General features: G+C 42.9%; 1 protein-coding gene across 1 annotated transcript in view; it reads right to left on the reverse strand.

Moving 5' to 3' along the window:
* Positions 1-1,615: 1,615 nt before the first annotated feature.
* Positions 1,616-19,384, reverse strand: part of TP53INP2 (tumor protein p53 inducible nuclear protein 2) — a 59,353-nt gene continuing 41,584 nt past the window's right edge. The window contains exon 4 of the mRNA XM_059733243.1: positions 1,616-13,644. Coding sequence (XP_059589226.1) covers positions 13,395-13,644 — 250 coding nt within the window. The 3' untranslated portion in view covers positions 1,616-13,394. The remainder of the gene's footprint in view (positions 13,645-19,384) is intronic.

Here is a 19,384-nt window from a genome sequence, read left to right on the forward strand (position 1 = left end):
CCTTCCTGAAGTCTAAGTATAAAACATCCACCCCTCCTCCTGTGTCCAGGCATTTCGTAACCTTGTCATAAAAAAATACTAGATTAGTCAGGCATGATCTGCCTGCTACGAACCCGTGCTGGTTTCCCCTCAGCATAATTTGTCCTGCCGGGCTCTCGCAAATGTGAGCCTTGATAATTTTTTCAAAGACTTTGCCAAGGATGGAGGTGAGACTGACTGGCCTATAGTTGCCCGGGTCCTCCTTCCTCCCTTCTTGAAAATGGGGACCACATTGGCCCTTTTCCAGTCCTCCGGGACTTGGCCCGTGCGCCACGAGCGTTCAAATATTCCTGCCAGTGGCTGTGCAGTGATGTCGGCCAGTGCCTTCAGTACCCTTGGATGGAGCTCATCCGGGCCTGCCGACTTAAAGGCATCCAGTTCTTCCAAGTGACTCTGCACCATCTCAGGGTCTACGCATGGTAGTTTGGCGCCTTGCTGCTGCCTCTCTACAACCCCAGTGAGAGACTTGTCTTGCCCCTCTCTTAGGAACACTGAGGCAAAGAACTCGTTGAGGAGTTCAGCCTTGTCCCCCCTGTCTGTCACCAATTGCTTCTGCCCATTCAGTAGGGGTCCTATTCCTCCCTGGGCCTTCCTTTTACTCCCTATATATCTAAAAAATAATTTCTTGTCCTTTACTTGGGATGCCATCCTCAGCTCCATGGTAGCTTTGGCCCATCTAACTGCCTCCCTACAAGCGCGAGCAGAGGAGGTATATTCATCTTTGGTGATCTCTCCCTGTTTCCACTTTTTATGTGCTCCCCTTTTGGCCCGTAGGCTGCCCTGGATTTCTCTGGTTAGCCAAGGAAGCCTCCTGGCCCCTTTCCCTCTTTTTCCTCGCATCGGGATTGTCTCCCTTTGTGCCCAAAGGATCATTTCCTTAAGGCACAGCCACCCTTCTTGGGCTCCCATCACTTCAAAATTCCTACTCTGCTGTGCATCCTTGACTAATTGCCTGAGTTCATTGAAATCAGCTTTCCTAAAGTCTAGCACTTTCACCCTACTAGTTACCTTACCCACTCGACGTCTTATGAAGTATTCTATTATTAGGTGATCACTGTCCCCCAGATGGCTACCGATCTGTAGGTCCCCTACCATGTCATCCCCCGTTGCCAATACCAGATCCAGTAAGGCATTCCCCCTAGCGAATCACATTGAGCTGAAGTTTATTTTATCTTGTTTTCACTGACTTTTTATTCTAGAAGGGGAACTGTACTTCTATGCTAGAAGGGGGACCCAACCAAACTTTGCACTTGTCAGGGATGGGACTGTGAGACTTGTTGCAGGCTTGTTACACTGAAATCTTGTGTATAATATCCATGTTGAAATAAAAAAAATATTGCTGCCTCCCTAATTAGGGAACTGCTTAACAATCTTCAGGGAACAAACAGATTAAAGTAACACAAAAATGCTGAATTGAAGACATCAATCAATTGGTCCTTTCAAGGTCTTTTTTTTTTAATCTAGGCTTCATCTTGGACTTCTACTCCCTTGACAATACATTCCTGGAGTTGTGGACATAACATGATTTACTGTTATCTGGTTCCTTATATGCTTTCCCAGAACAGACAAAACTAAGTAGGCTTTAAATATATTTTTATTTCTGTGTTCTTTCCTTTTTATATTAGATTTTTTTTCAGTCAAAGGACAGCATTACAATCTAACAACCAAAACCATATTACATACACACAGGCACACCACGTAACATGTTCCAGGCAGTCATATCCTTCAGTCCATGAACACATTGTAAATGTTTAAACAATGTCCTACAAGAAATAGACTCCCTCTTTCTACTAGGCTTACTTACATTGCTTTAACATGTAACACACAACGAGGATTTTTTTGTTAGCTTTGTTTTGAACTAGGTTTCAGTTCTACAGTATAAGTGATGTAGAAAATGTGGGGCTTTTGTCTACTCAAAACCCCTATTTTAAAAGCTGTTCTGCTATTGTAAGGCATACAATAGATTCTGACATGTAAATCAACTCCTTGACAGAACAGAGCTGATAAATTCCTAGTATCTGCTTGATCTTTTGGGGTTTATTGTTCCTAGAATATTTGTAGTCTAAACAAGCCAACTACACACAAACATGCCATTTGCTATTCTTCAGAGTGGTGGTGTGAAGGAAAGGGGAAAGAGGTGAGCAAACCAGAAAATAGTTCTCAAACTCATTTTTAAAAGGTTTTTAAGGCAACCCTTTCAAACCAAATAGCACTTTTTCTTTAGACAAACCTTTGAAAGAAAAAAATGGATATTCAACACACAGTCTATTTTGGCAAAGTGCTGGTGGTAATTATGTCTTCTTACTATGATGTTTTTGCTCACAAAGTGGTGAGAAATCAGATTTTAAGCTGGGGTTTTCAAAGGATACCTAAATCTTGTAGATACAAAATATTGGGATGTGGGGGCCTAATTCTGTCTGGCTCCTTTGAAAATCCCAGCACTAGATTTTTTTTTCCAGAACAGGATTTTTAAATTTAAATTCCCAGTTCTCTTTTGCATAGGACTTTAACTCTAGTTCCCTAATTTTTTCAAGTTCTGCAGCTGTTTTAAAAAGATACTAAACCATGCAAAATGGTGAAAGGCACATACACAATCAATACAGTATGAGGAGGTATAATGCATATAGATGAGTATAACAAGTGGAATACCTAGTTGTGGGGATTGATATATACAAATAAAATATTGCAACACTCAAATGCTACATTATAGTTATGATACAGTAGAAAAGACATTACAATGTTGCTATTACAGTATGAACTGTTCCCTAATCTCCAGAGCTGCAAAAGCTATTTTTAAATAACAAAACTGAGAACAAAAGTTGTTCACAGTAAGAATTATGTTTAAAATAGTTTGTCAGCTTTGCACCTCAGTTTGTAGGCAAGGTTAATGTGGAAAGTCAAAGATGCTTTAGGTTTCTTCTCTCGTATGACCAGTTTTCAATTTACATATTGTGGGGGAGGAGGGTTTTCCTCCACTTACAAAGAGTAAGATATCTCACCCCATGTAGGTGGAAAGTGAAATACTGCTCAGTTGAAATCAGGGGGAGTGTTGCCATTGGCTTCAAAGGAGCCAGGATTTCATTCAGTCTCTGATGACTTGCCACGATGGAAGACTGAGCAGTAGCAATAGCAGTTATTATAACAGTAATTCAAAGCCGATGCCTACTGAAAGAAGGTAGACACAAGGAGACAGGCAACATCTGCTGAATTGTACCAGTGAAATTAACATGTCCTAAGTGTCTACCAAACCAGGCCTACTATTGGGGATACTGGTTTCGACCAAGTGGTTTAGATCGGTGTACAGCCTTAATGTTTCATCAAGTGATTGATAACTGGCATCCTGTTTCTCCTTATAAACAGTGGGTTAAAGATAGTAAGAACTTGAAACTGTACTTGTTTACTAAGTAAAGAGGGTACATGGCATACTAAGAATCATCTTGGGTATCAAATGGAACTGCTTATTCTTTCACAGTTATCTTTTTAAGGAAAACGCGTTATTATTAATTCCATGAACCAACTCTTTCAAAAAAGTTTTTGCTTCTGCCGCAGGCCAGGGCACAAACTCAGAGGCAATGTTAGGCCTCTGACCCTTATTTTTGATAGTCAAGATTGCAATAACCCTTTGTTATAAGCTCAAGGAGCAGTCAGATGCTGCGTGCTCCAAGTTCCAGGCTGCCTTCTCTTGGCAGAGCAAAAGGAAGAGGCAATATCCTCTTAAATTGGGCAAATTCACAATTCTCACACAAAGGAAAACACAAGTGATATAATAGTGACACCAAAGCCTTTCCCACCAATTTTTTAATCTTCTCTATCTTATGCCTGTTACTAAAATTCCTTTCACTTCAGCAGAATAAGAGCCTGGACTATGGGTCACTAAAAATATTCAAGTGACTGCACCTTTGGCAGCTCAAAAAAATCCTAAAGAACAAGTCCAAAGGAATGGACAGAGGGGAACGTACCCAATTTGCCCTTGTCTGCCTCTTCCCTGTGGCTCCAGAACCAGTTCTAAACACAGAATGGAATTGGTTGAACTTCTCTTCCAATTGGTCAAGGCTGACATGAAATGAAGCCTTGTTTGACACATTGTTTTTTGTATAATAATCTGTCTTCTACAGGGACCAGTGATGCACCTGAACCTCAAGTAAATATTATGGTGTGCCTTATCTTGCTCTTATTTTGGGATCAAATTGGCTGGAGTAACTCCAGTGAGGTCACTGGAATTAAAAATCGTGAGAAAGGAGAACTGGGTTTATACTGTCCCTAAAGACATGTTTTTTTTTGTTTGTTTGTTCCTTGGATGTAGAAGCACTGTAATGACCCCAATACCTACACAGCTAATAATTATTTATCTACTGATTACAAACATTTAAAGATAAGATGAGAGGCTGAATAGAAGATGGGGATGAATTATCAGTTGGTAGTAGTGATATAATACTATTTTCCATTACTGTTCGATGCCAAAAAGCAAGCTTGCATTCCGAACTGGGAATGGGTGACCTACCCGGACACACGTGGTGTCTTCTGTTACAAACCAGGAGCAAACAAGCTGCATTTCAAGTCCAGGGTAGGAAAAAAAGAGGTCCCGGACCTTTTTTTCTGTTGTAGTGTGGTGCTTATGCAAATGTTAAAAATCATTCTCTGGCACAGATCCTGTTTTTTAGCTACATTCTATAGTAGCCAGATTTCATTATGAATAATACAAATAGCTGTAATATCTTTTTAAGTGACTTCTTCAATAACTGAAAAGCACAGATCTTCTCCATTACTTGCAAGAGTTTTGGACAGGGGATTATCATAAGACCCTTCGCAAATTTTTTTTTCTTTTAAATCTCAGAGGAGATTTGTATGGTGCATGGCTTCATAGAATAGGTGAATAGATTTTTCTCCCCCTCGGGGTGAGTGAAAGAGAAAAAAATCACTGGTACTAAAAGACCACTATATATTGATTTAAAATGTACAAAGAGAAATAACTATGGTCCTAAAATAATGGTCTTTGGGATGAACTATATATATATGGCAGCTACCATGAACATTTTCTTTCTTCAAACTGGGCGTTTACAAAAAGCTAGATGCTTCTGGAAGGAGATATTAATTTGTACTAGTTTCAAAATGTGGGATTTCCAGGGTATTTTTGCTAAAGGGGATGCCTTCCATAGCACTTGCATCCTCTCCCAGCGAACAGTTCTCATCACCCTTTAAATGCAAGAGGAACCTGGCCAAAATGCAGTATAGAGATCCTGTTGTATCTAATGAATATTAACATGGTGCCATAGCTGTAGTCTAGAGCTCAGTGGCTGAAATGTCCCTGATCTTTTTTTGAATTCACCACATGGAGCAAGATCAACTCACTAAGCTGCATCAGAAAGTGTGTTACACACAGTGTGGTGGAAGACATACTTTCAAGTGGGCCCCAACATGTGTTTTAAAATAAAAGGATGGTATTGCCTCTGGTTTTGTATTGGATGCTGAATGGCTGATTCTGCCCCTACTGAAGAAAACTTATGTCAGGGGGCTAAGGTGCAGGCCTGAAAGCAACACTGCATTGCCTTGTAATAGGAGCAGGCTGTCCCCACACGCAATAAAAGCACTGTGTTTGGAGAAGGGTAGGAGATGGGATGGCATTCTCCTTGACGATCCCCTTGAAAAGATTCCCCAAATCACTAAAGATGGAAGGATTTACCTCCAATCCCATGCCAGTCAGAGTTGGGTAGCGGGGAGAGGAGGGACTCTGAGAAGCCAGGATCATTCATTCACAGACCCTGCACTCCCACATTGCTTCTGACTCCAGATCCCATGAAGGGGAACTTAGCAGAAAACATAGAGTTGGGGAGAGGGGCGTTACTGTTTCCACTTAAATGCTACATGGTCAGAAGAGTAATAGTAGGGCACTCCATAACTCTTGCCCTCCCCAGCCTGCCTTGTCTCCTGTGACCTTTTAGGAAATCATTTTATCTTATTGTCGGTGTGGTGTCTGCAGCCCTGTCCAGATAAGAAAATCTGAGCCAAAAATGCTTATTTTTTTCAGTAAAGGGCTGCCCTTCTTTTCCACCATGCAATTTTTACAAAACTGAAAAAAACAAAAGTAATAATACTCCTTCCAGAACAAACAACATCTGTAGTGCCTCATCCCCTACAGTTCCCATTTTTCATCCCACCTGGCTAATTCCAAGTCATTTTGCACCAGTCACACCCTACCCTGCTTCCATTGACTCAAGAAGAAAGCAAAAGCTAGGTTCAGCTGTGGTCACTGCGAAACATGGGTGTATTCTGAGACCCATCTCTGAGCCTGTGGTTCTCAACTGGGGTGTTTTGAGAAACCCTTCTTTCCTAGGGGTGCTGTGACACAAGTACTACTACTACTATGGCTAGGTAAAACTGCCCCACATGCTCCCTGTCAGCCTAAAGCAGGCAGGAGAGTTGCCTCAAGTCTTCAGCTGTTTCTGGTCCTGCTCTCAATCCAGAACATTGCTCCTGGAAACAGGCATGCAGGACAGTTGCCCCTGTCCTGTGTGCTTGTTTCCAGGAGACACTATGCAGGGTCAATGGGGAGGCCTGGAGTATGAACCAGCTCTCCTGCCTGATCAGAGAACCTTACTGCAGGAGGAGTGTGCACATGTGCCACAGCCCTAGTCTGGCTTTACAGGAGGTGTGCAGGGCAGCTTTACCTGGAGTCAGAAGCACCTGATTAGGAATGACTGAGGTCAGTTGAGCACATTGATGGTTTTCAACTGGGAGTGGTGCCACATTCAGAGAAGTTGTGGAGGGGGCCTGACTCAGAACCACAGCTCTGAGCCCTTGGCTACCCCCTCAAAACCCCCAGGGGCTTTGATGCACTGTCAAACATATTGCTTAAAATACATGGGTAGCAATTTACACTAACTCAGTCCTACAAGAGGAGAAAGTTACACTTCAGTGATTTCCATGTGAATCATGGGGCCCACATGAATGAAGCAGGACTGCTACTAAGTGGACACTTAGTAGAACATGGCTGCTGCTAACTCTCATCCTCTGATACAGTCATGCTAATACCAATCCAAACCCGTTCCTTTTCCAAAAAGGCAGCAGCTGCTAGGAGAGCCTTTTGCTCAGATCGTGCAAAGAAAACTAAAAGGAATTCTGCCAAGTTTAACAGTCTTTCAGGACATGCAGATTAGTACTCAACAACCTCACAAAAGAAAATGCATCAGAATCAAACGGTTCCAAACTACGCACTTTTCAGAATCCCAACACACTTGTTTGTCCCTGAGTCCATGCTGTAATTTCCCCTATACACATAACAAAGAAATTGAGAACTCCACCTAGCCAGTGTGCAGGATAGGAGCATGGCCGTCTCGCAGTGCAGGACACGAACACGGCCTTCTCGCAGACAGAAGTTGCTTTGTGGGTTTGAACATTTTGTTGGGAGCATCACGCTGTAAACCACAATTGAAAATACTGAATGTAAAAACAGCTCCACACATCCACTCAGCGTTGTAAAATATTTACACAAACGCACGCACACAAGTCTGTTTTAAGCACCGTTCATTTGATTTAAGATGAAGGAGAGTTATGTAACCCCAGGGTGGAGGCTTTTGCTTGATCCTGAAAGTACCAAGACAGGAAATTTTGTAACAGGCCAGTGTTTCTAGTGATCACTCTTCTCCCATGATAAGAATATTGCAGGTCACCTGTAAGAGCAGTGTGAACATATTTTCCCCCTGGTTTACGAGGTTTCACTCACACTTTCTAATTCTTCAAAAAGGGTTAATAAGTGATTAATAGTTTTTATGCGTATGTTACAGGCACAAATAACAGGAACACAGGACTTGGAGGAGCTTCCCAGGCTGTTGTGTCCAGTTCCCTTTGTTCAAATAACCATTTATTCAGAGAGTCCCTATATGATATAGAAGGGTATAAGCCATTGTAATAGTGACCTTTTGACCTGCTTGAACAGATGTGCTGGTTCAGTAGTTAGGGATGCCCTAACATCTACATTGTTCTGGCTCCTCACCCAGCTGCAACTGGGCACCTGGTCATTTCGGCCTATTGCTTCCTCGTGTGCTGTTGGCCTGCAGAAAGTGATGTGCCGTTACCCTGCCAGCCAAAGGGGCTCTGAGGCTCAAAGAGCCTTTGATTTGAGTGAGCCATTGAATTCTCGAAACAATGGCTTGACCTTCTACTTAAAACCATATTAATAATTTATTAACCCCTTATATTTGCTACAAAGCATGACAGTGCTTTTGCTTGGTTTGCCATGTTGGCCAGGGCTGATGTGATAAAAGAGCAATACAGAACAAAGAAAAACAGATGATTTGAATTCTCTTTCTTAAAAGCAGGACTTAAGTAACAACTTTAGATACTCAAGCAAACAACAAATGTTAGCATAATGCTCACAGTCTGAGTATTGCACCCAGTGCCACTGTGCTAATGGTGCTCTAGAACCTCATCCTACAATGCTGAGGTCAAGATGATTTTGTTATTAAAATTGGTCGCTGCTGGTTTAGGCCCTAATGGAGTTGTTTCTGCTTCTCTCTGTCCCAAACCAGAGAGGGTAGCAGGGGAAGCATAGGATGATTTTGAAGAGGGACTTCTCTTACTGAAAGGTTTTCCAACAAATTAGCAGACACAAGATCCATAAAGTAGTACAATATGAATGACATTCACAGAAAGCTCTTTGCATTTCTTAGGCAACTTTGCTGCCTCCCAGCCAGTTTTCTTCTGTTTGAGCTGCAGAGGAAAACTCACAATATAACATGCAACTGCAAATTTTGCCAGAGTTCAAAGGTTTGGGAACCTGGCAAGTAAGATGTCATGTTAGATTTGTGCTTGCCAGAAGTGGGGGAGGTGTCTACTTTGCAAGTGCAGCAGGCAAAAGCTGGGCTGGGAGGCAGCAAATTACTGATCTTCAGGTACATCTATTCCAGCAAGGAAGTCTTCTGCTAAGTCCTGAAACAGCCTAAGTGCTGCTGAACACATTGACCAAAGACTCAATCTCCAAAATGATAACCCCAAATCTACATTGTGTCTTAAAAACCTCTGAAATCTGACGCAGACCTGTGAGTGCTTGGGACATATCCCCTTACTGTCCTTGCAAGCACTTCAGACAATTTTCATGAACTAACGCATCCTTCCCATTTGTGCCAGGGGTAACTCTTAAGAAAAAGGCATTTAATGTGAAACCAAGGAAGTGAAAGGATGTAAACTTCCTAGCAAGTCAAGAAGTTGCCAGTCCCTGGCAGAGAATCAGCCACAAAAAAACCCATTTGTCTTGACTCTACACTATCTTGGTGTTAGCTTCAGCAGTAAGGAACTGATCATCCATCACTCCTTTCCCTGCTTCAGCTCCTGGAGACAACACCAAGAATGTGTCAATAGGTCATGGGGTTACTGTGATGACAATGGGAAGAAATACTGGAAGTTTAAGCTCTCTCTCTTTCTCTCTGACTGCACTTAAACTACCTTGCCAAGAGATCTGTGAAAACACACTCTGATGACTCCACTGACAAGGGTGTAAAAATAAAGAGGATTAAATAGCTGATCCTGTGCCTATGGGAATTTTCCCCTTAACTAATGAAAGCAGAGATCATTTAAAATGGGTCCAGGCTACAGAATTTGGATCTCAACTGGAACTTCTTGAAAAGTGTGTGTTTGTTTTGAAGCTCAGATTTGGATTATTGGTTGAGATCCATCTTCAGTTACTTTATTTACTAAGGATTTAATCAGAAATAGCTGCTTGATGCTTCCTTTCCACTACCACAGGGTTGTATTGCTGGTTGTTAACATTTGCCCGGCTCTATTCTTTCAGTCAAAGCAGGTTCAAACTTATTTCCATGCCCCAGAAGAGCCTTCTGCTCAGTGGTGACAGTTGAGCACCCAATCTTAGTACAGATACACACAAAACTTTGAAAGGCCCTGAATTAGGATGGTTGGAGAGTTCAAGGCTGGTTCAAATCTATAGTATAGTGTGCTAAAATTCAACAACTATTTATAATTAAAAAATTAAATTAAAATTGAAACTTTAAAAACTATTTAAAATAAAATATTTGATCCTGCATTGCAGCAGGGTCCCGTGTCACCTACATTATATCTAGAGGCTACAAGCAAGGTGATATTAGCACACCTCCGTGCTTCCAGATTTGTCCATCATGGCTCCTGGAAGCTGGTCATTCTAAGTTTGTTTATTAAAATGCTTAGGAGCTCAATTATTAAAAGTTTTAAACAGACACTAAGATAGCATCAGCCCAATATTTAATATTATTTAAAAAAAATCCACAAACCTAATATGAAATGAAGGGTTCTTAATAACATTTTATCAAAGAAATTCCAAAGAAAGCAGTTCATTTGGGGATTTTGCTCTTGCCTTGCATGATGGAAACTACACTGTACAAAAGCAGTGTACAAATGTGTGTGGAAATGACTCACCAGAGGAGTGAGTGAAGTGAAAAATATGGGAAATCATGATCTTGAAAGGAGAAAAGTAATTCAGTAAATATTTACAGTTTTTCTTAGCTTGTGTATTATTAGTGTATGATTTTTTTTTATCTTGACAGTGGCTTTTCAAGGATAAAAATACTCAGGGCTAAGCTCATATTTGGTGTATCTGTATTAAAACCAAGTTACACTGGGGATGAACTGAGCTATTCATATTAGAGAGTACTCAGATAAAAACGGTATATGTTATTATTCTGACTGTACAAATGAACTTCTGCCCATTTGAACACTTGGAGCAGTATTTCCTACAGCAACCTAGAAACTATCAGAATGCAGAAAGTCAGCCCTGCCTATGACACTGGAAGAGAGGACCTGCCATATCTCTTTCCAGGAAGGCAGACTTAAGATCTACAACACACAGTTCTTGCCCCTGGGCTTGCACCTTCTCCACCACTCCTGTTTCCAACCTAGTTCCTCAAATAAGACTCTCTCCTTTCACCTTTCTTCATTTCCCAATCTCTCTCACTTCCTCTCTCACTTCACATCATTTCATGACCAGCTTCGACATACTTTACTATCTGTGTGAACACTGAACAAGCCCCTTTCTCTGCTGTCATTCCACAAATTTAACATGGCAGCTGGACAGGCAGAGTCATAGCATTGTGAAGAAGAATTTTCCTGCTGAGAACTAAGGGGTTTGGGAACCAGTAATGTTTTACTGCTTAATTTAGGAGCTTGTTGAAGGACTTTCACCATCCAAAAAGGTGTTTGCATTGAATGGCAGGCTGGCAATACTACAAAGACAATGCCAATATCCCTTGTATTATCTGGTGCCTCATGTCTTTGCAGTGAGTCCCTCTGGCCCTTACAGGTGCAGCATGGGCTAAACATTGAAGAAGAGAGACACCTTCTGCCTGAAGGATGAATAAGCCACAGAGGAGCCATTAGAGAGGAGAGGAAAGATGCAAAGGGAGATGACAGCATGATTTACATACCCTTGCTCAGCATAATGAGTCCTATGCTGCCTTTCTGCTGCCCTGTGGATGTCTGGGAGTTGGATGTTGGGATTGAGACCCCTACCTGGTCATAGAACAGTTACCAATTTCTCCTCCTGCTCTACTCCCTGGAGGCTTTCCTTGTGGTGAGACAGTTACATGGTGATGATTGGCCCCTCTCACTATCCCCCTGGGCGATGGGACTTACACAGTTCCAGTTGTTGGTTTTGTTTGCAAAGGTTTCATTTTTAGGACACTACCAAGACCTATTATTTAGACATTTCCAGATTATTGGCCTTTTGAGGTCACCCAAATCAATGAAGAAAAGAGAGCACCTTTCACCAGGAATTCAATGGTAGAGACAGCTTAAGGAAATAGTAATCAGTTTTAAAGCAGGGAGGGAATCTCTTTCTCCAATTTAAAACTTCTGTTCTGCTTGCAGTCACTTGGATAATCTACCACACAGATTTCCAATCAGCCTGCTGCCTGTGGTGAGGTTTTCCTTTTCTGCAGGATGATTTGTTTGTAAACCATCATCATGAAACATTGCAAGCAAGACATTTGGGAGTTTTTTGTTTTGTTTTGAGGTTTTCTTTGGGGGGGGGATGGGGGGGAGGGGGAATAAGGAGATTGTTTGTTGCCTAAGCTAGTGAAGAATTTTCCTGGTGGTATTGCAAGGCTGGGGTTTTTTTGTGTCCTTCTACAAGCTCCTGAGCTCCTAACCAGGTTCAACACTGGTAATCTGCTTAGAGTTTTGACATTTGTCCATTAAGCAAGCTCTTTGGAGTGGGTGGAACAAATATATTGTAAGAAAAGGTAAAGTAAATAGAAAGCACCAGAACACTAACATGGACTTTGCACTCTTTTAGAAAAAAGTAAATGCAGGATTCACAGCTCCAATTATATCACATTGGCTTGATTTCCAGAAGGGCTGAATGCCCGCAGCTCCTATGAGTTTTAGTTGGAATTAAGGGTATTCAGCACTTCTGAACATCAGGCGTTAAATATTCCCTCTGAAGATGTTCAGGCAGGGTGTCCTCTGTTTCAGCCTGGCACCTTGGAACAGAAATTTAGCTAATAATACCATACAGATGAGGATCAGTAATCATACCCCAAACCCATCTACTGGGTTAATTACATCATCCTTTTTTTTAGAGAGAAAGAGAGAGTGAAGAGGGAAATATTTTCCATTACTTTTCCTGTATCTTAGGCCAAATTGCATACCTTTGTCGTTCCAATTTGCATTTGAACCTGCTATCTCAGTTTGTGACATCACAGTTTGTTTCCATGGAGAAGAGTATGATGTCATAAAGAAAGGCACTGGTGTCACAGGCTCCTTAGTAGGATGGCAAAAAACAAAGTAAATGACAGATAATTAGCCCTCCCATGAATTCAGAATAATATTGGTGTTAAGTTTAGTGAAATGTGGAGCTAACAACCATTGCAAGAACAGGTGGAAGAACTTATGCATGTATAGGGTGTGAAGGATTGGGGAAACACCACCCATCAGGAATCAGTTCCCAGGGATAACTGCTTACATATAGGTTATTCCGTAAAATTTAGCTCTAATTTTAAATTCTGTTTTGAAATTTAAAAGTAGATCCACCATCCCATTAAGTTACATTAGGGTGACATCTTGGGTTACTCAAAATCCGCAGTGGGGAGCAGGGGGGAGGGAAGGGTGTGGAACTACAGAAGGAAGAAAATAATAGATAAGTAAATTTAGTCTAGGATAAAGGGGAAGGAGGGGGATGAAACCCAAGGATAGCCCAGCAAGGATCTGCTGCTGAGCTTTGCTAGTTCAGAAGAATTGAGAGGATTCTCTCCTGAGGAGAGGTTTATTTCAGAGAAAGGATGAAGACCTCCTCAGCTGGAGAAAGCATTATGAGGGAAGAAGTGAAGCTGAGAGTTAAGGGATAATGCCCCGCAATGTAGACTTCCTGAAGTAGTTTAGTAGTTGTACTGGCGCTGGCATGGTTGGTAGACAAAACTACCCTGGTGTTTGGCCCGACGTGAATGGCGCTCCCTGGTGCGGTTCTGCCGCTGCATAACCTTCTGACTGAGCTTGTGCTTCTCCGCCAGTTGCTTTGCCCTCTGGATCCGCCGGACCTGGCTCACCTTCTCCAAGATGGTGGCTTTCATGGTGAGGGAGGTGGTATGATGTGGGGTGTGGCGCTCCAACCGGGGTTCAGGCACCTCCCTAAAGTGAGAGACAAGCACATTAATGGTCAAGTTCACAATGCTGTCAGACAGGCAGTTGCACAGATACCCCTTTGCATATCCTAAACAAGCAGGTATCAACTGCCTATGGACTGTGCTAGATGGAGTTATTTGTGAGACTCCTGGCAGTTCCCTCTTAGTCAAATACACAAAGCATCTGCAGTGCAAGAGGAGAGGCAAGTCCGTCACCAAGCCTGGCAAAACCAAGAACTTCTCTGAAGACCATGAGAGAACTATGTAAATAGATCCTCAGTCTAATCCAATACAAAGATTACAGGCCTGCATTAATCACCCTAAATTTGCAGTATCAGCAACATCAGCTTGATTCTTAAAAATATGGATATTAAACAGGCTGATATCCCCTTAATCAGTATTAAGCTGTCTGTGTGTGTGTGTGTGTGTGTGTGTGTGTGCGTGTGCATGCATGTGGGTGGGGATACATGCATGTTTGAGACACAAACGCACACAGGGCCAGATTTAGAGGAGATTTAAATTCATTTCCTCCATCCCTTCAGCAAAATCTTTATGTTTATCATAGGCTCCCTTTGGCTTAGTTATTCACATACAGTTCACACCTGTCTCTTAACCATCACCAGTGAACAAGTCCTATTGTATCTAAATGTTTTTAAGTCACATTTGTTGAAAGCCCTTTCAAAATTACATGGCCTCCTGAATTCTGACTGAAAAACCAACTTCATCAGGCAGGCCAGCCCTGCATACTGGGTCAAAAATCTGCAATAAGCACAGCTACTAAAAGATACAGGGTTTTCCAAGATAAAGTGACTGCTGCAGTTAAACCATGTTCCTTCTCATCAGAGTAGATGAGGGGAATCATGAACAGCTCAAGCTGTCTTCATTTTCCCTCTGCTTTTAATTATTATTCATAGCAATTTTCTTTCATTTTTTAACCCACTGATTTCCATGTCCCAGTGACTCAAACAAGATCAAATTTTGGCTTTAAGGAAGAAGAGGTTTGCAAAGGATGAATTAAATAAGAACAGATGATGCTTAGCATTGCCCTCTGGCTTGACTAAGACTGGCCCATAAATTCCATCCAGAATGGGGCCATGACCATCTGTGCTGCTGTATAAATAATTATGGTCTAAGACCTGCATTATCATGGTGTTTTAATACTGCAACCTTTATGGCTCTTTGTATCTCCCTTTGGTCCTTCACTCTGTTTGTCTGCCCAGTGGATGTGCTTGCAAGATAGTTTGTTTTGATTTTTTTCAGAAACGGAGGGTGCTGCTATATGAGACATCTACTGCAGAGTAGACTAATTAGCTCCACAGTAAAACATCTCTGTTTATACAAGTAAAGCTATTAGGTCAGAATAAACTAATTAACTCTAATGTAGTAAACTAATTAACTCTCTTCAACAAGGTACTGCCCGATACAAGTACTAGGTTATGGCAGAGTTATTTACTCTGCCGCAGTGCGCGTGTAGGTGCTGACTGGGGCTGGCTGGAGCATGAGGGTGCTGCCACACTGTGCTGCCCTGACTCAATGTGCTGTGGTCCCAGGCGCACATACATGTAAACACTGCATCTGGGAGCAATAAACTCTGGTACAAACTGTGCTGGCGTTTATTGTGTTGCATTAATATTCATATGTAGACATGCCCAAAGGGAAGGAAGTTGGTGACACCAGCAGTGGAGATGAGCAACCTGAGTGGCTTGTGACCCACCATGCTGGACACACTTCCCCGAACTGTTTGTGAAGTGTGCTGCTCCTTGATGGCAGGATGTATATGCTTGGGAGAAAGGATCACTACTGCCTTGCAGGAGGAGTCCACCTGAAAAGCACAGGGCTTTCCTTGTCCTTGCCCTGTGTTATTTTCCTCCCTGGGAGGGTGGTAGTTTAGACATTAGGGACAACAGAATTCTGGAGTGGATAATTTTTGCCCTCAGAAATACAACTTAATTGCAGGACCAAGGAGAAGGAGAAGCAGAGGTGCTGAGTGGAGGGAGAAGAACTCTTAAGCAGTGCACATCCATCCTTCAGAGTGAGCATTGTAAATCCTAAGAGGGCAGCAAGAAGCAAGTGGATCCAAGTTCCTTGTCTACATAGAACATTGTTTTCAATATTTTTCTACTATAAATACCCTCATAACTTTTGAAGCAGGTGCATCAACAAACTGTTCAAACCCTTGTCAGGTTTTGGAGAAAGAAGCCAGCAAACCTGATACCTGTTAATACATAAGCTGGCAATCACACAGCCAAATGGCTTTGGGTAAATGGAGAGACAGCCATGAGGATCTTGTAGCAATTTGGCTGGAAGATGAAGCAGTTACTTCTGCAGGACATTTTCCTGAAGCAACTTTATGGATGACCAATTCTGGGCTCAGTCAGTGAGTAGCGAATATTGAGACTGGATAGTTTAGCAGACCTGGAATGATCAGCAGTGACAGAAGAACTTGGATGCAGTAGACCTTTGCCCGTGCAAAGCTCACTGCAGAGCTATCATGGTGAAACACCTACATGCAAGTTCCCCTCAGCCTGGAGAAGCACAAGGCCACCCCTCTTCTGGAAGCTCGCCACCCCCAATTGCTGTCAGTGACTAACTAGATGGTTACAATAAATTAACCATCCAGGTTAACACAACAGAGGGTCATGAAGCTTAGCAATGCACAGGAGGTTATTAATGGACGTTCATGGTCAAGAGTTCCTAACTGCGCATGAGTCATTGATGGGACCTACATGATTATTCTCTGCCCTCTTCTGCCAAATCAGACCTTGAAGTCATCAACAGAAGGTATTTTTCCATGGTGCTGAAGGACCTGGGTGGTCACTGGGGCAGATTCACCAGTCATAGGGTGGTAGGTCTGGAAAAGTTCAGGTTGTCAGGAGCTCTAGAAACTGGCCTCTCCCATTCAGTGAATTTCTGTTCTTTGGACCACTAAGAATCTCAGTGGTGACAAGATTCATTCATCATTCTAAGAGATCTGGCTTACCATCTTGCTTCCCTAGCACTTGAACAGGAGAAGTTAGCTGTTTATCTCTACCCTGAACAGCTGCAGAATGCTAGTGGAGTAGGCATTTGGAAGGCTGAAGGGAAGGTGGAGGTGCCTCATGACAAAGCTTCCAAGCAAAATCTACCTCATATTTTGCCCAGCTGCTGTGACAAGCAAGGCAGGACCCCCACTGATGGCTGGGAAGTCTGGTGGTTGTGGGATTTTCTGGATGTTATTAACACCTGAACTGTGTGCCACCTACAGGGTTCCTGTATGGTCACAGAGACAGTGTCAGGGATGCAATTGCTTCCACTTTGAGGCCAGGGTGTAGTGTTTGAAAATGAAGGTGCTGTAACCAAGTGCATTCAGTGTGTTTAGGTCAAGAGTTTATGAGGAACTAATCCCATTAAGGAAGGTTTGCCCCTAAAAGAAACTTTTTTACCTAAGGAAAACAAAACATATAACAAAAACTTTATTGATTCAGCATAATAGTGCAAACTTAAAACCCAGAGAACTGGGTACCACCTTACTTCCTCTTGGTAAAAAGCTCCTGTACCAATGGGGCTGGGTAGGTAAGTAATTTCAAATCCTTACCTATACAGGAGGTCCTTACACTGGAGGTGCTACACTGAGCTGTATGCTCATGAGGCAGAGGAGGGCCTTATTCAAAAAGGCAACAAACAAACACACCAGGAAAATGCTACTGGTTTTCAGGATGCTCCCCCCGCCCAAAGCCAGGAGTTGAAAGGACAAAATTCTTATTGAGATGCCCCATCATTTTTGTCTTGTATCCTCTTTCATAACACCTGCAGAGCAGCATAAAATGCACTGCAAGTTACACTTTGCAGCAATTCTTCTAAACCCAGTGTGTTAACAATTCTGAGGATCTAATTATAATCACTGTGTATTCAGAAATAACTCTGAAGTCTAATTTCAGTAATTTACTTCAAATTGTAAAACAAGTTAAAGCCCAGGGAACTGATCAAATCAAGAGCCAAAGTAATTTTTTCTACTGTTTTTTATGCTTTTTTCCTTATATCTGTTGTTCCAATACATACACCTGTCCTCCATGTACGTGACTTTTAGCTTTTGTGGTCCTGTCATCTCAAATGGGAGAAGATGGCTTGGTGAGTAGGAGAAAAAGAATCAAGCAGCACAGGAAGGAAGATGGGAAGTGGCATGTTTGACTGATAATACTGGGTTTTGTTAGTTCAGGGATATAAATCTTCCCCAGGATGAAAGGCTCCAGCTTGGACACCATCTTGAGTGCAGAGGAAGCTGAGCAGGTGGGGAGCACCCGATTACACCAAGAGGCTCATGGGTAACAGGGTGGCATCCAGTCAGTATGAAAAAGAGGGCTCTTGAAATCCCCCTTCATATTTCTATTGCCATATAGCATATAATATATGTAAAGCTCCCTTCCCTTTACTCCTCAATAAACACATAAACACACTGTAGTGTCAGGCTGGGTCTCTTCCTGAGTTTCAGTGGAGGAGCTTTGGATGGGGGGTCTGGAGGCCACACAGATCTTGATTGCCTGAGGAAATCCCTCCAGGTCAGACTCCAAAGCCATCTGGGTGCCATTCTGCATCGTCTCCAAATTGTTTCAAATTCCAGGCTGGAGTCAGTGAGGGCCTCCAACCCAGCTCCTCAGAGTGTAAGCAGGTTTCTGGAGCATTCGCTGGGATCCTTTTCTTATCCCCAGTATTCCTGTAGCTCTGTCAGAGCTCCTTTGCTCCATGCAGCAGTAGGCCAAGTCCCAGGAAGGGGTGGATCCAGAGGGGGTGCAGTAGCACAGGCACATCCCCTTTTGCTGCACATGAGCTCTTGGTGCAGGGTCTGCCTGAGGTCCCTGCTTTCCCACAACTCTGGAGCCCAGGGGGTGGGTGCATCCTCCCGTCTTTTCCCCTGCTGCTGAATTTAGCAGGGAAGCAGGGGGAAGGGAAAGGTGAACAGCAGTAGCATTCACCCGCTGGGCTCTCGAGCCAAGCAAAAGCAGGGCCCCAGCCAGACCCCAGCCCAAGCAGCTGATGAGCTCAGAACTCACTGCTCACACTGAGCTCTAGCAGGAGCTGGTGCTGACTGTATAGTAAGCTCAGAGGTCACTGGGCATGTACAGCACAGCCAAAGTGGGAGGAGGCCACACCCCCACTGTCCCATTCCTGAATCCACTGAGGATCCCAGGAGCACTCTCTTTTCCTGCCTTTGCTTTTTTAGCTTGTGGCATCTTGGTAATTGCTGTTCAAATAGGACTGGACCCGCTCCTTTCTCCAGAAGGCAAGAAGTTCACGACTTCCCAATAGGTCCATGCAGTAGCAGGGGGCCTGGCTGCTGTCATGGAGATGTGAATATGGGATAGCACAGAGAGGACTGCCAGAAGTGTAACTAATAGGGGTGCAACCACCCAATCTTAGCCTGTGCTAGCTCATTCCAGCAGGAGGTATGTATGTCCCAGAGCAGATTATTGAAACTGGGGTAAGGTTCCAGACAAACCAAATAAAGAATTCGTACATGTGGTCATAACGCAGTTTATAGTAACACATAACATTATCACAAAAAACACTCCTCTGAAGATAGGGCTGTATAAACTCTGGATACTTCCCTCCTTCACAGGGGAATCTTTCTTTAGGCTTCTAGCCATTTGGCGTTACTTGAATGCTAAGGGTGCTCTGTCCACTGGGTAAGGCTTCCCCCCCCCACAATACTTCAGAGACAGTAAGAGACCTAAGCTGTAATTGTAGCTCTGCCACTGACTCAGTGTGTGTGA

Source organism: Alligator mississippiensis, chromosome 9 (assembly GCF_030867095.1).
Source record: "Alligator mississippiensis isolate rAllMis1 chromosome 9, rAllMis1, whole genome shotgun sequence".
Classification (NCBI taxonomy): Eukaryota; Metazoa; Chordata; order Crocodylia; family Alligatoridae; genus Alligator; species Alligator mississippiensis.